We start from the raw sequence: 15,659 nt of genomic DNA, 5'->3' as shown, positions 1-15,659 counted from the left end.
ATTATCCTTCGCACCGCAAGAATTAACTTTTTTTTTTTACACAAACTCTGATGGGTTTCCACCCCCCCCCCCTTCTATTTTTGTGAACTAGGAAGTAAACATTTTTCCTTTGTCCAATAGCATCGCTGTCAAACAACTCTCCAAGTGTTGGAAGGGGAAAAAATTACATCTGAACTGCTGCATTACTCTGGCATCTCGCCAAAAAAACCTCTCTTACGCGTAAGGCAAGCTGCACGTAATGTGTGCAACTTGCAGAAACAAAGAAAAAAACCTTAGTCTGACTGTAAATCAATCTCATTCTTCGGAAATCAGAAGACCAGCACATGATGCTGAGAGGTAACAAAGCCATCTTTTCCATCCAAATGCTTCTTATTCCACTTTTCACTACTTGAGTGAAGTTAACTTCATATTCCCTCATTCCATTTAGACAACAAACATAAAAGCTTTATAAATCAATACCCTATAGGGTAAAAAGGTAAAGGACCCCATGACGGTTAAGTTCAGTCAAAACCAACTATAGGGTGCACCGCCCAAACCACCCAGCTATCTACCTAAAGACGTTAGAAAACCCGAGACATCGATGGGCCTTTACTAGGGCTCGTTTTAATGTATTACCCTCGGCGTTATTAACTGGTAGATATATTCAGATCCCGATAGAACAGAGACTATGTCCTTGCAATTACAAGGAAATCGAATCTATTAGCCACGTTCTCCTACACTGCACCCTGTATCGAGATTTGAGGAAGGAGTTAATCGAACCCCTGTTAAAAAATCTCCCAGGCCGTTCAATTGAAATGCTGACTAGATATTTAATTGAGGACACTAACCCAGAGTGAACTATGTCTGTAGCCAAATTTTGTTACCATGCGGCAAGTCTGAGACGCGTCGTGACATCAACTAACAACAGCGATAAAGCCGTCCACCAAGCCATAGCGGATAATACCTAAATGGAATTATTTCCCATTAAATTTTTAGCTTAAATTTAATCTAATACGAGATTTGAGATAGTATTGTTAAAAGACGATATTTAAGGAATATTTATACTATGTATTACCGTTTTATTTTTCTGTTGCTGGTCTACGACCGTAATAAAGATATTATTATTATTATTATTATTATTATTATTATTATTATTATTAACTATAGGGTGCGGTGCTCATCTCACTTTTCAGGCAGAAGGAGCCGGTGTTTGTCCGCAAGCAGCTTTTTCGGGTCATGTGGCCAGCATCACTAAACCACTTCTGGTGCAAAGGGACAACAGGACCGAAGCCAGAGCACACAGAAACGCTATTTATCTTCCCACCGCAGCGGTATCTATTTATCTACTCGCACTGCTAGGTTGGCAGGAGCTGGGACAGAGCAACAGGAATTCACTCTGTTGTGCGGATTCGAACTGCCGACTTTACAATCGGCAAGCCCAAGAGGCTCTGTGGTTTAGACCACAGCGCCATCTGTGTCCCTATAGGGCAAATGCACAGGGTCACAAGTGTGGGGAAAGAATCACACTTTTTAATAGTACTGTACAAGAGTGTGAGCAGTTATATGAGTGAGCATTTCAAATATTCAAAGAAATGAATATTGCTCAGCAATGTTTGCAAAAGCCTTGTAATGTAAGTCAGTAGTGTTATCAACCCCACCACACCCATACTGAATATAGAGAGGTTGAGGGTGAAAGGGGTGGAGTGGAAGGCTACTTAGCTCACAGCTGAGACAAGATTTGCATAAGAGACTTCGCAATGCCCAGCCACTACGTTATTGTGCAGTTGGCATGGAATGTGGCCCCTTGAGCAAGGGGAATGAGAAGTCCACAGCTTTATTAGAAGGTGAGCATCCTGTGGAGCTTTGTGTGGAATCCCACAAGAACTTTCCGGAGAGCCCAACAGCCCCCTTGCAAATACCAGCACAACCAATGCAGCACGACACTAGTTATATCAGTGGATCAGTTAGCTAAGGAAAGCACAGCATTTTCCCAGGTACCACAGGTATGTTTCCAACAACATTGTTACGGAAAGGCAAATCTCAAGGAAAGACACTCAGACAATGCATGACAAATGAACAGTTGCTTATCTACTGTGCTAACCATTTATGCAAAAGCAGCCTCAATAAATTGCTTCAACTACACACAGCTAACAACCTAACCCAATATCATATCGTCAACAACCAGGTAAGATGCACTTTCAAGCAGGTAAGTCCTGTTAAATCGTTCTGAGACTTCTTTGTGTAAAGTGACTAACAAATGTAAATAATAATAAATAGGAAGTAGTAGTGGTGATAGTCGTTAAATGCATGCTGTATAGGTAAAGTGCAAAGGTCAGCACGGGTCAAAATTTATTAGCACCAGCCACCATTCATGAGATGCTGGTTTCTAAAGTTGTTCACGGCATAAACAGAACCTGCGGCATGTTGCTGAAGTGGTTGGGTGTTAGCAGAAGTGTAATCTATCCTGTTAGCATCATCCTAAAGGTCAGCTGAACCAGACAGTAAAGTACTAGCTGATCCCCATCTTTCCAATCAAAGGTACTAAGTAGTTACAATGGAACAGCACACGCATTTCCAAGACCAGCTTGCTCCACTCTGGCACTGCAGCTGCATCAGTTTAAGTTACTACAAACTTTAGGGTGTAAAATAGGAGCAGCTCTGTACACCAATTCATATCTTGCATACGTGGACTCAGGATTATAACCTAAGCACTCTATGGTGTAAATACACAAAATAAGTAAGCACTGGTTCTGATACTAGAAGAACCTAGCATATGGATAAGTGTTTCGTAAACAGCGCACTATCGCTAACAAATAACATTATATTTTTTTAAATGTTCCTGTGATTTTGAAGTTATTTCCATGGCTCTCCGTGCCGCCGCCCCCCCCCCAAAGCATGCCAAGTTAAAGCTACAAGAAATCTAAAACTTCATCTTATTTCCACTGAAAGGAGCCAACCCTTTGAACTTCTAAGCATTATTGCAACCAAGCGTATTTAAGAAGAGAAAGAGCTTGGGCGCAACGTATTTTCTGCAATCAAGAAGATTGCCTTTCCGTAGATATCAGATCAGGACAAACCCAAAGCTTTGATAACGAGGAGCATGTTTTTACACAAATCACTGGAAAACCTTGTACTGTGTTATCTTTACCTAACCGTTCCCAAGACAAACCTTGAGAGGAGCACGCCAGCTAACAACTGGAACGAAAGCTCTTTGCTTACCAATGTGATAAAGTCCTATCCAGTCTGTGGGATCCACTTCTTCTTTAATATCCCAGAAAATGATGAGGTTCTGAGACTGCCCTAGGGTGTATTCATACATGCTTGCAGTCAAACTAGAGCGGCTGTCAGATGTCACTAGGTCAGTGTCACTATTAGCACGCTGAAGGTTCATGTTCTCAGGCATGGTGCCCTGAGATGCCAGACTCTGGAGGTTCTCAGGGCTCAGTGTGTATCGCAACTGGGGATTCCTCCGTCGCACAAAAAGCAGATGTTCCCTGGCTGAGCTGGTCATCTTGAGCTTGTTTTCACAGGAGAGGTTTCACACAGAGAGCTGTAAAGAAGAAAACACAAACGTCAAAATACAAAACTCTCTTGTACATCTGCTGAGATCGGAAACTTGATAAGGAGAGCTAAACTGTTTGGTTGTGGTTGTTTTTTTTTGTTTTTTTTTTGTTTTTTAAAGGCTGCGGAGAGAAGCTTTCACCATTAATGGCTTTTCACAAAGAAAACATCTTTTCCAAATAAAGTTCTGCTCACATTTTGGCCTACCAAGCTCACCAGGCCAGTTAAATCACTCAAAATTATCCTCTTTACTGGTCCTTAAAACTGCTAACTGTTAACACTATGTTTCCTATAAAGGTCAATTAAAGACACTAGTGGACTCTATAGGAATCTTGTAAGCTGGCTTTCAGTCCAGCAGTGAATGCAGTGACCAGTATCCAGTGCAGCAAATGGGCAAGTGGTTTGAGAAGGTTCATTTCCAAAAGAGGAAAAACAGAAGGTCCCAAAACAGCATGGAAATCCTAGCTTTAACCATGTTCACAAAGTGTTCCGTCACCTATTGAGTTTATACCCTGCTGATTTTTCCTGGGAAGAAGCTACTTTTATCATGCCTTCATTCCCCCCCCCCAAAACAGCTATACGGTATTCACATGCACATACAACGCTGGTCTCTACGGGCAGCGGAATGAGTTGCCAGAGTACTGAATGGGCTGGTAAAATGAACGGCAAACAGCTGGCGCAAAATCTCTCCCCCTGCTGCGTTAATCCCACCTTGCACACAGGAAATTATGATAGCATTTTGACATCAGTATTGAGACTACAGCTGCTGTATAAGAAAATGCAGTTGTTTAATCCCACAAAATAACCGCTAGGTTTTCCCACAGGCCCTGCCAGTTGAAGGAGTCAAAGGCATATGAAAGATCAACAGCTATGATATACAGATCAACCACAACCAGTGCTGTTTTTCTAGAAAAAGAGGTGCTGGATCTCACCATGATCTTCTCCCTTGTTCTCTTAGAATGGCAATGGAGCCCACCTGAGAGGTGTTGAACTGAGCTCCTGTGAGCTCCAGCTGGGGGAAAAAAGCCCTGACCACAACTTATTAATTTGCCCAAATGCAACAAACTCATTTCTACCATAGCCGCAGCCTTAGATTCAAACAGAAATCCAACATTGTGCTATGCCCCTCTCTCCAGCTTGCTCCTTTTCACACCACAGCCCCCAAACTCTACCTCAAACTCTGCCTCTGTGATTCTATCTCTGAGTTGAGAGAGGGTCTCCACCCATTTGTCGTCTCGCACAGAGCCCTCTTTCCTTTGTTCTCTAAATAAGTCATCACCCAGGCGACCACCTAATGAGGAAGCTAGCCTGGCTTACAGTTTAACACTTGCTGGATCCAGGGGTTCAGGGAGCTAGCCTGGCTTGATTAGCTTCTAACACTTGCTGGATCCAGGGATCTGAGGGGGTCTGGCAACCAGAAACTCTTAACAGTATTTAAGTCTTTAAATAGAGAAACACGATACAATAAAAGCAAGCAGGGGGAAATTCAGCTCCCAACACATTATGTCATATTTTATAATGCAAAACTGTTACACGTTAACTGTAAATACCACCTGTAAATGCCATTTACTAGAAATCAATCTTAAGTTTCCCAGCAAAATCGAATACTGCTCTCTCCTAATAAGGTTTATGGGCTGCCTTCTGAACTGTCTGGCAATTCATGAAAGATTGCAAAGGTAGCTGCAACTTCCTCCATAACAGTGTAAGCATAATGGTGCAGCCTGCATTAATTTCATTTTGGGAGGATATCAGACCCCACACACACACACACACTACTAATGTAGACTGTGAATTAAGACTTTAAAAAAACAACAACACCTTTTTCTTCCCAAGTCTTCCCTCTGCATTCTTAAGCAATCTTGCAAATTTCTACAGGTCTCATATTGTCACCCAGCCAATTAAAGGTAATGATACTTTCCCAACAGCCTAAAGGATATAAGAAGTTAAGATTGGTAATAAGATGTTATATTTTGACATTTAGAAGTTAATAGATATAAAATGTGTTTTTGTTTAAATCTGTTATGAAGAGATGGAGTTACTAAAGTAAATTGGTATTGAACGCAGCCGAGAGAATGGGGGAAGTCCCCACATAAGATTTGAAATTTGAATATAGCAATAAGCATGTTATGATTCAATGTTCGTGTGTTAGGTGTGTCAGGTATGTATAAGTTTTCTTTCTTTTTAGTGTTTATTTTTTCTTTTTTAATGTGATTGTTTTTGTATTGTGTATTTGTCTATTTGTTGTGTTGTTGTCGTTTATTGTGGAAAACCAATAAAATCTTTTATTTAAAAAAAAGGTAATGATACTTCCACATCATCCATTTTTTCTACCAAGCCCAAATCTGGCTATGAATGCAGAGACAGGCAATTCTTCTCATGCAAAGCTACCATTGGCTTATTGCTCCAATGACACAAAGACAATCTCAAAAACCAACAGCTGACATTCATCTAGATTAGAATAATAAAAAACACATCTATGTAAAGCTGCAAATTCATGACAGATAAAGTGTGCACGGTTGAGGGGGGTGCCGACAGGATCGTGCTAACAGGCCTTTTCCACCCCATATGGCTGCTGCGCATTGATGGAGTCGCTTTCACAGTGTGTACACACCCACAAATTTCATAGGGTTGCCAGACCTCCAGGTCTGAGTTGAAGTCTCCAGGTGTGCCTTGTCCTCCCCAAGTAGCAGGTGTAGCGCTTTTTTCTCCAGGTGGCATGAGTGCTTTTAATTAAAGAAAAACAATTAAGATGGCCATGCATGCAGCTTATAAGGTTCAGCCCAGCAGGAGCTGGCTGCAAATTAATGCACAGACACGGTGGGGGGGGGCGGGGTTCCTACTTGCCTCTGCTCCCCTCTATCTCCAGGGCCCGCCCCCAGACACCAGTGGGGGGCCCCATGACATCACCCCTAGATCTCAGGTTTGGGCCCTGAAATATCAGGGTCTGGGATTCTCCTGACCTAGCAACCCTAGCTGTACATGACACTTGTACTGTAACAAAAATGCAGGTTATAAAACATGCATATGCGCAGCTCGTACATACAGAAGAACCCATAAACACATGGAGGTACAACTCAGCATTCCTTCACGTGTTGAGAATCATCATCTGCACAAAGCTAATAGTGGGTCAATGGAGTGAATTTGAGAGCCAGCTGATATCTCTGAAATGTTCCACACACAGAGAGAGTGGGGGGGTTAGATTTAAGAGGGGGAAAGTTCCTGTGCATTAGGCAGAGAATAGGACCAAGAAGGGGAGACTGGAGGGCAGATTCAAGGTCTCTGTAGACTGCATTTGTCCCATCAGATGGATGTTTGTCATCCCTGGGTTAGGTAAAAAGTAAAGGATCTGGTGTGCTCTGGTCCATGGGGTCACGAAGAATCTGACACGACTAAACGACTAAACAACAAGAACAACAAAGGACCCCTGACAGTTAAGTCCAGTCGCAGACGACTCTGGGGTTGCGGCGCTCATCTCACTTTACAAGCCGAGGTAGCCGGCGTTTGTCCACAGACAGTTTAGCCAGCATGACTAAGCCGCTTCTGGCGCAACGTAACACTGAAACCAGAGCACCGCACGGAAACACCGTTTACCTTCCCACCGGAGCGGTACCTATTTATCTACTTGCACTTGACGTGCTTTCAAACTGCTAGGTTGGCAGGAGCTGGGACAGAGCAACAGGAGCTCACCCCATAGTGGGGATTCAAACCGCCAACCTTCCGATCAGCAAGCCCCAGAGGCTCAGTGGTTTAGACCACAGCGCCACCCATGTCCCAGGGCATCAGATTAGAAAACTGAAATTCAAATCCCCAATCAGTCATGAAGCTCACTGCATAACCACAGGGCTGTCACTGCTTCTCAGTCTAACAGACCTCACAGAGCTATTGAGAGGGAGGAAATGGTTGGGGCAGGGAGTTTAATATATATGCCATCTTGAGCAATGTGGTAGTTAAGGTAGGATATAAATGTAATAAGTCTGCAAAGTCATTTATTTACTTGCTGAGTTGCCTTAAGAAAAGCTTTGGCTCATCTCATCTCTCTGCTGCTTCTCAGACCCACTAACCCAAGATAGTTGCAACAAAGAATATACTGAAAGCTCAGTATAAATTATTTAATGGCAGAAATGTTTCCCATGTGAAAAGTGCTGCTTCATTTTGCCTTTGGAAGACCAGTGTAATATTATAGGTAAAACTCAGCATTGCAAAGAGGAAAAGTATTTTCCTTGAGTTCATACATTGCCCTCTTTGTTTTATTATTTGCATTAGTGACACTGAATCATTTCTTCCTTATGCAGGAATCTCTTTGTAGGCGGAGGTCTGACAGTTGCCAGCAATGAAGCTGATGGGAGCTGTAGTCCAAAACATCTTTGGCAAAGCTTATTAGACGCATAGGCCTGATGGACAGAGGTGTCATGGAATAATACACCAGCACATTTTGGTTGGTGTATATTATTTCTAGTTACAATATGCCAATCACAACATATTAAATATGAATCAGGTCAAGGAAATGGGAGGGGAATAAGTAGGTTTCAGTTGGCATTTGTTCTTCCCATTTTCTTAGAAAGCAAAAGGCACTGTTCTCAACGGAGGCCTGGTTTACTCCGGTAGGATTTCGCCAAGAAGCAGGGGATCAGAAATGTGTATTACTAGTTTATATTACAATGGAGTGGCAGGGGGTTCCATGAAAACTCTCAAGATAAACGGATGCCTTAAGTCTTTGGCACTGGCTGTGTTGCATGTGTTGAAGTAGACTCCTACACACAATGGAAAGAGTTGGCTGAAACCAATCTCATTGTCCAAGGGTGCAGTGAACAATGTAGATCTTGATTTCAGGAAAGCGTTTGACCCTGTGCCAGACAAAATATTTCCACAGAACTAGAGATGAGTGGAGCCAAACATGCCAGTATTAATAGGTGGACAAAGTACTATGAAAGGACACATGGGGAATGTGAATTGCAAAGTCATTTCGACAACAGGTTCAGAGGTATTTATTTGCCCAGGCATTTTAAGTTTTGTAAGTCTTGCCAAACGAGCTCCATTGTTTTTAGCTGCTTTACTTGTTTGTTGTTAGTATTTAACAAATTCATAGACAGTTGCATAGCATGAAGTCATCAAAGAGGAGTACAAGATGTCGTACTTCTGCACACCTTGCTGTTGATTTCACTACCCAGTTCGTTTTTACTTTGTTTTATGTTCTGTACTCCATCTATCTGCATAAATGAAGGGTGGATTCTAAATATTTTTAAGGTGCCGGCTTTGGTCCAGCCCTCTTCAACATGGAAAATTAGACTAACTGCAAGAGAGAGAGAGAGGGAGAGAGAGAGAGAGATTGCTTCTCTGCATTTCTTCCATTCACACTTAATGTGCCTCATTGCAAGTCTGCCCCAACTGTAGAGGAACATGTTTCTTTCCTGGGGAAGGGAACATGTGCCAATGCAACTGTATGTTAATTATGCATCATTTTAGTAAGCAGCAAGAACTAAAAGAGTTCAAGTTAATCCCACTAAACTTTCACCACCAGATACTATATAGCAGGCATGTCCAACAGGTAGATTGTGATCTACCGGTAGATCACTGGACGTCTGTGGTAGATCACTGGCTCCCCCAAAGAAGCCCAACAACGTGGCTCCCCTTAAAAAAGCTCGATTTTTTTTTGCCCTGCACCCCCCCAAAAAGGGATTTCCTTCTCCCTAAAAAAGCTCAACAACAACTTTGACCTGAATGCCTAAAAATGGGGGGGCTTTCCTCTGCCCCAAAAAGCTCAACAACTTTGACCTGAACCCCCCAAAAGGGGGTAGATCACTGCCAGTTTTTAACTCTGTAAGTAGATCACAGTCTCTTGGGAGTTGGCCATCCCTGCTGTATAGCAATACCTGTTGAGCTTTGGAATTTTCTTTTTGTCCAACAGACTACCTGTGAAGCTGTTTTTGCGCCACTCTAACTGCTGAGAGACACTGTGTGGTTTGTATATAAGATGTAGAGCAATTCATAAATATCTAAGCAAGCATACAAGTAAAATGATTTGTGTCATACCTAGAAGCCTTGTAACTCTTCTCTGATTTGGACACACCCATTTCCACTTGCATGCATCCACATGCACCCATAAACACATCAGTTTCTCTCTGGCTTGGTGCAACTCCTGCCTCACAGCAACCAAGCACCTGTCTCTCTTCCTCAACAGCACTGATGCTATCCTGCCATCTGCAGGCTTCCAAAACTCCACATGCCACCTACTACTGACTACTGCTATAGGTCATTACTATTTATGTCTTATAATCCAAAAACAATGCTGATTTTCTCAATGTGAACCTGCTGTACCCCCATGCAAAGCAAGGATTTGAATTCTACCCACAGAAACGCAGTGCATTTCACAATCACGGCGAATTATTTTTAGGCTGGAATCCTGTGCCCAGCTATCTGGGAGCGAGTCCCATTGAACTCAGCTGGACTTTTGAGTAAACCTGTATAGGACTGCACTGCTAAAGTATTTTTAAGAATAGAGAAAGCATATAGCAGAAAAGTGCTGGGAATACAACCTCCTTAGGGTATGAAGTGTTCATGCAGAACTTTTAAAATCGAGAGCCAGTGTGGTGTAGTGGTTAAGAGCGGTAGACTCGTAATCTGGGGAACCGGGTTCGTGTCTCCGCTCCTCCACATGCTGGGTGACCTTGGGCTAGTCACACTTCTTTGAAGTCTCTCAGCCCCACTCACCTCACAGAGTGTTTGTTGTGGGGGAGGAAGGGAAAGGAGAATGTTAGCCACTTTGAGACTCCTTCGGGTAGTGATAAAGCAGGATATCAAATCCAAACTCTTCTTCTTCTTTAATTGTTGTCAAAGGAACACGCAATTTTCCCAAAGAAGACGAATTAGTATGAAACCCGATGGTGCAGTTATTAATATATTAATATATTGCATATTCTATTGTTTCACTCATGTGAAATAGTAGAAAAGCAAATCTCCTGAATATCTTTTACGAGAAGCAAAAGAAAAGAAAGAGAAATTCCGGGGAGTATATTTTTTTCAAGGAAATGTTTTAGATGAAAAGTAAATGACTGTTCTGGAAAATGACAAAATATTGCTGCAAAAGTAAGAATTCCCAACATAAATGTGCTTTCATGCCGATGATTTGGATATAAAATGTAAGTAAGTAAGTAAGTAAGTAATAAATAAATAAATAAATAAATAAATAAATAAATAAATAAATAAATATAAAAGCAAGTTCAATGACAGGTAAAGTATTGGACACATTTTTTCTTGCAAACATCATCATCCAAGTCCTGGGCATTCAACACATGCCTAAGAAGAAATAGCAGACTGGATGGCTGGAGGCAATGTTGCTGCTGTCACGTCAGGATTGGGGGGCAGAAGTCGAGGGCTCCACTCAGCACAATGAGCAAAAAAGCCCCCAAATGCATCAGGGGTGGCTTGCCATATTTTGAAGTGAGTAATCACAGGCAGCCCTAACATCAGGTAGAGTGGTGGCCATCCCCAATTATTTATTTTAGTAGTATTATTATTGTGTTTTTACTGCCAGAAAATGGGGAGAGCTTCTTCTGGGAAGGCACATCTCAGCCTTCAAAATAACTCAATATGCACCTTGACTGTACACGAACTGGCACCATTTGCTGCTATGCCTCAGGCAGAAAAAAAATGTGTAGGGCCAGCCCTGGAAGTAAGGAAGTTAGGGCCTCCATAGAATGATTAACCCCGGTCTCTAAATAGACTGCCTAACTGCACCAGTGACTGGGGACAGGGTGGTGGTTGCGGCACACAGTTTTCCAAGTGTTTATGTGTCTTCCAGCCTGGAAAAATCCTTTTGCCTTTTTAACCCAGTTCTGGGTTGCACTGTCAAGGAAGAAGTCACTTTCCCAAGTCTTCCCTCCAAGCTACTAATCAATCACATGCAGGCACCGAACGGGTTACCAGACTTAATCGGCTTCTTCTCCAGCACCAGCTAAAGAACATCAAACATGGCATGTTCTCTCTCCCCCCGAGCAGGTTAGCGCAAAGATTTATAGGGGCTGGTGAATACTGGCAGCCAGCCAGCTCCATCACATGCTTCCACTTTGGGGAACTAATTGTTACCGCCTGAGGGCCCCCACCCAGCGGTACCTGCTTACAGGATCACTACTTCATGCCACGCACAAGCAAATCCAAGTGTGGGGACATATTAAAGTCTGAAAACCTCAGATATGTACTATATATACATACTGATACATAAGTTCCACTGAGCTCAGTAGGATTTACAGCTACCTTCAGAAATGAACAACGAATAAAAATACAATGGAAATAGACACAGGAATTATCCAGTATGTAACTCACTATAAGTATCACCTAAATTAATAATATTGCCTGCTGGTCACTCATTATATCTTTGATTCAAATTCAATTGCTGTCATTCTGCCTATTACTTTGCTATTACTACCAGGTGTAGGCAGTTACTGGAATGCCTAGACCAGGCTTCCTCAACCTCTGCCCTCCAGATGTTTTGGGAGTACAATTCCCATCATCCCTGACCACTGGTCCTGCTAGCTAGGGATCATGGGAGTTGTAAGCCAAAAACATATGGAGGTCCGAGGTTGAAGAAGCCTGGCCTAGACCTTCCTAACATGGACCACAGAGACAAGGAGCAAGAATAGACGTTGCTGGGATAAAATGTAAGAGGAGCTTTTCATTATACTTCCCCAGAGGAACTGAAGTGGACATTTCTCTCTTCTTCTTTAATCAGAAGAGGTCTGAATGAATGGAAACAGAAATCTTTACTGGAAGTGCCAGCCTCTTTCTTCTTCTACAAGTTTGTCTAAGTGGCAGTGAAAAAGCTTTAAAACCTTGGTTTCCAAGCAAATGCCTCTCTAGGCGGCCTTGACGTGGTCAATAAGTTTGGCGGCCAAAGTTATGCTTCATGTTATCTAAACTAGGGGTAGTGAGCATGGTGCCCTCTAGACTTTTATAGACTACAGCTCCCATAATACCTTATCACTGGCCATGCAAGGTGAGGCTGATGGGAGTTGTAGTCCACAACATTTGGATGGTACCGCTTTAGCTAGGTAAGAATGAATCATGAGTTAAATTGGCTCCATGGGTTACTGGTTTGAACAACTGTACAATCAGAGCAGAGCTTTGATGCAGATGTCAATGGCCAAACAACAGAATAAGCAAGAGGGTCCCTTACAAGGCTGGCTCATCACATTTTGAAGTCAATCAAGCAATACACATTACCTTCTACAGAGCATAAACACCCTAATCCCAGCAAGACCATGTAATCCAGAGTCTAAAATTAACCGCCATTGCCTTACATAAAATGACATGCATGTTAAACTTGCCTGCAGCTGTCATGCATGTTATTCACAACTAGCAGCTTCTTCAGCCACTAAAACATGCAGCTTGGGTTCAATGAGTTATTTAGCTGCTGGTCAATTTAGTCTTGCTTATTATTGGTGATTAACCCAACTCATGAATATGGCAAAATAATATTACAAAACATGGCAGCAGTGGGTGTGGCTACAGCAAACTTAGGTATATTGCACTGTGCTATGATTACACCATTATTATTATTATTATTATTATACTTTAGACTCCCAGGGTTGGTACTGAAGGCCAGGATTGCTAAAATTAAATGAAAGCTCTACAGAGAATCAGCGATGGCCATCTCTTAGAGAACTCATAAGGCTGAGGCCACATTTGGAACCAGAGCTGGCTTTCATTCATTCCTTCCAAAAAGCAAAACTTGTCCATGTGTCATTTAAAAGCAGATGCAAAACAACGTTAGCAAGACTGCAAAATGCACTAATGATGCACTTTCTCTCCTGGCAAGCCTAAGGTCTGGGAATGCAAGAAATTGGATGGAGACAGAATCACAAAAGCAGATTTCAGAACTTAGAAATCAGTGGCTCAGCCAAGGGCACTCTTGCACAAAACTCTCACACATTTGGGTATATGTCCTTTGCACATTAAGATTGCACCTTTATAATCCTCTGCAAAGAAAGTGGCCACATTGAAGGGGAAAAAACAACACAAAAAACACACACACAAGTTGAAGGGTGCTCTTGAGCAGTGTTTTTCAACCACTGTTCCGTGGCACACTAGTGTGCCGCGAGATGTTGCCTGGTGTGCCGTGGGAAAAATTGAAAAATTCAAGAGATTTACTTTATATATAGTCAATATAGGCACAGAGTTAAATTTTTTAACATTTTCTAATGGTGGTGTGCCTCGTGATTTTTTTCATGAAACAAGTGTGCCTTTGCCCAAAAAAGGTTGAAAAACACTGCTCTTGAGCAACAAATCCACCACACACACCCCTAAAAAAAAACTTTATACAGTAACAGAAAACTACAATGGGAAGAGCAGGATAACTACCACTAGACAGTGGAATCGTGTAACCTCCTCACAAAATTTTGTGAAAAATAAATCAAGCTCAACACATTCCTATACTGTTCTGCATAGTGTCATACAACAGTGTCATACTATAAAAAGGATCCATATTTAAAGAACTATTGTTTAACTATGAACGAAGAAGGCTACAGAAAAGATACTCAAGAGCTTTAACGAATTCTCACTGTAACATAATAGCAGGGTAATTCTTCCTCTCCGGGCCAAGAGAAGTCAGGTTGTGTTTACTGTAACTGATCGTTTCACTTTCAGTAGATTTTACAAACAGAAGACCCTGAATTTTGACCTCCAGCCACCCTGCAAAATAAAAAATAAAAAATTCCTCTCTTTAATTTCCATTTCGCAAGTACGGAACTGAATTGCCCCAAAATATGTTAAGTGAGTCACAGGCCAAATGCTGCATTCACTGGGCTATGCTAGCTGACTCTGAAGTTGACTCGTTAGCAGACATTCATACTCTGAGATAGGGGAAGAGGTGGCACAAGGGAATGAAAGCTGGAAAAAAATCACACTGCATAGCTTGGCACCAACACAGAGAACCATGCAACAGAGCTGGCATCCACAGCAATAGGAACACCTGCCAACCCAACAGAGGTCAGAACACTCGCTAACAGAAATAGAAGGAAGGTTATGTGAAAGACAAATTAATTAACAATTAGAAATGTGTTAACAAAACCCTCTCAGTGGCAAGGAAGATCATTATACAGAGGAAACAGCATTCCAATTAAAAGATGGGAAGCCCTCCATTATAACGGTGTACACCATGAAAAATTAAACATCACTGGATCCACACTCTCAAAAGAGGCAACGATCTGAACGGTGACAGAGAAACCCTATTTAAGTCTCCATCAAGCAATCTGATCACACTAAGCCAAATGAAACCATTTAAATGGATCTCAAATGCAGGAAGGAGAATATGTATCTGTCTGTCCTGAAGCATTTCTAGTTCTAAAGCTACATCTGTGCCACTCATTCGAAACCAGCAGGAAATCCAAGGAGAGGTCACAGCGGACATTATACTTCAAAGCAGATATAACGATTGCTCTGCCCGTTAGGCAGCACTGTTGAGGCTCCTACCATAGCTAATCTAAGGGCAATGAGGGCTGCTTCTCTTCCCCGCTAAAAAAACCAAAGGGACCAATAAATATATGTTTTAATATGAAAATGAAGTGGACCTTAGTGGACCTTAGTGGTACTGGAGAAAAACTAACTCTTATTCATGATAGCACACCAATTTACTGTTCTTATGCCAGAAGCATTTTAAATGTAATGACTCTTCATCCGAAGCAGTGAAACAGAAAAAATAACAATTTAGCCATTGTATACTAAAAGTTTATAAATATTTAAATTGCATTCAAAACATATTGTGTTGTATGCGTGCATGCATGTATAAGATATTGCATCCAGTAGCATTCTTTAGCTGAGCATTTATTTGATTCAGAAAAGGCTTCTATGCGTGGGAAGCAGAAAAAGACAATTTTTGCAAATTCCTTCTCCCCACCCCACCCCTCAATGCCTCTAGCACATCCTACATTATTCTAAAGGTTTTCCCAACCCTATGGAGTTTTTCAGGGGGTGGGGGCAGTAATCTGGAGTGAGGAGGCAGCAACATTTCCTGCCCTTCCACATGGAAGCCTTTGCTGGACCAAAGAGTCTTCCTTTAGTGGAAGAAGCCAACTGAATACAAATTGCCATAATCTGACATAATCAATGCAATAATCTATTAAAACGTA

General features: G+C 41.9%; 1 protein-coding gene across 3 annotated transcripts in view; it reads right to left on the bottom strand.

Moving 5' to 3' along the window:
* Positions 1–15,659, bottom strand: part of HECW2 (HECT, C2 and WW domain containing E3 ubiquitin protein ligase 2) — a 183,355-nt gene that overhangs the window by 131,514 nt on the left and 36,182 nt on the right. For all 3 annotated transcript variants that reach the window (XM_033168893.1, XM_033168901.1, XM_033168885.1), the window contains exon 2: positions 3,199–3,529. In XM_033168893.1, the coding sequence (XP_033024784.1) occupies positions 3,199–3,490 (292 nt within the window). In that variant the 5' untranslated portion in view covers positions 3,491–3,529. The remainder of the gene's footprint in view (positions 1–3,198; positions 3,530–15,659) is intronic.

Source organism: Lacerta agilis, chromosome 1, assembly GCF_009819535.1.
Source record: "Lacerta agilis isolate rLacAgi1 chromosome 1, rLacAgi1.pri, whole genome shotgun sequence".
Classification (NCBI taxonomy): domain Eukaryota; kingdom Metazoa; phylum Chordata; class Lepidosauria; order Squamata; family Lacertidae; genus Lacerta; species Lacerta agilis.
Note: the sequence above shows the minus strand (reverse complement) of the source record. Positions and strands in the feature narration are given on the sequence as shown.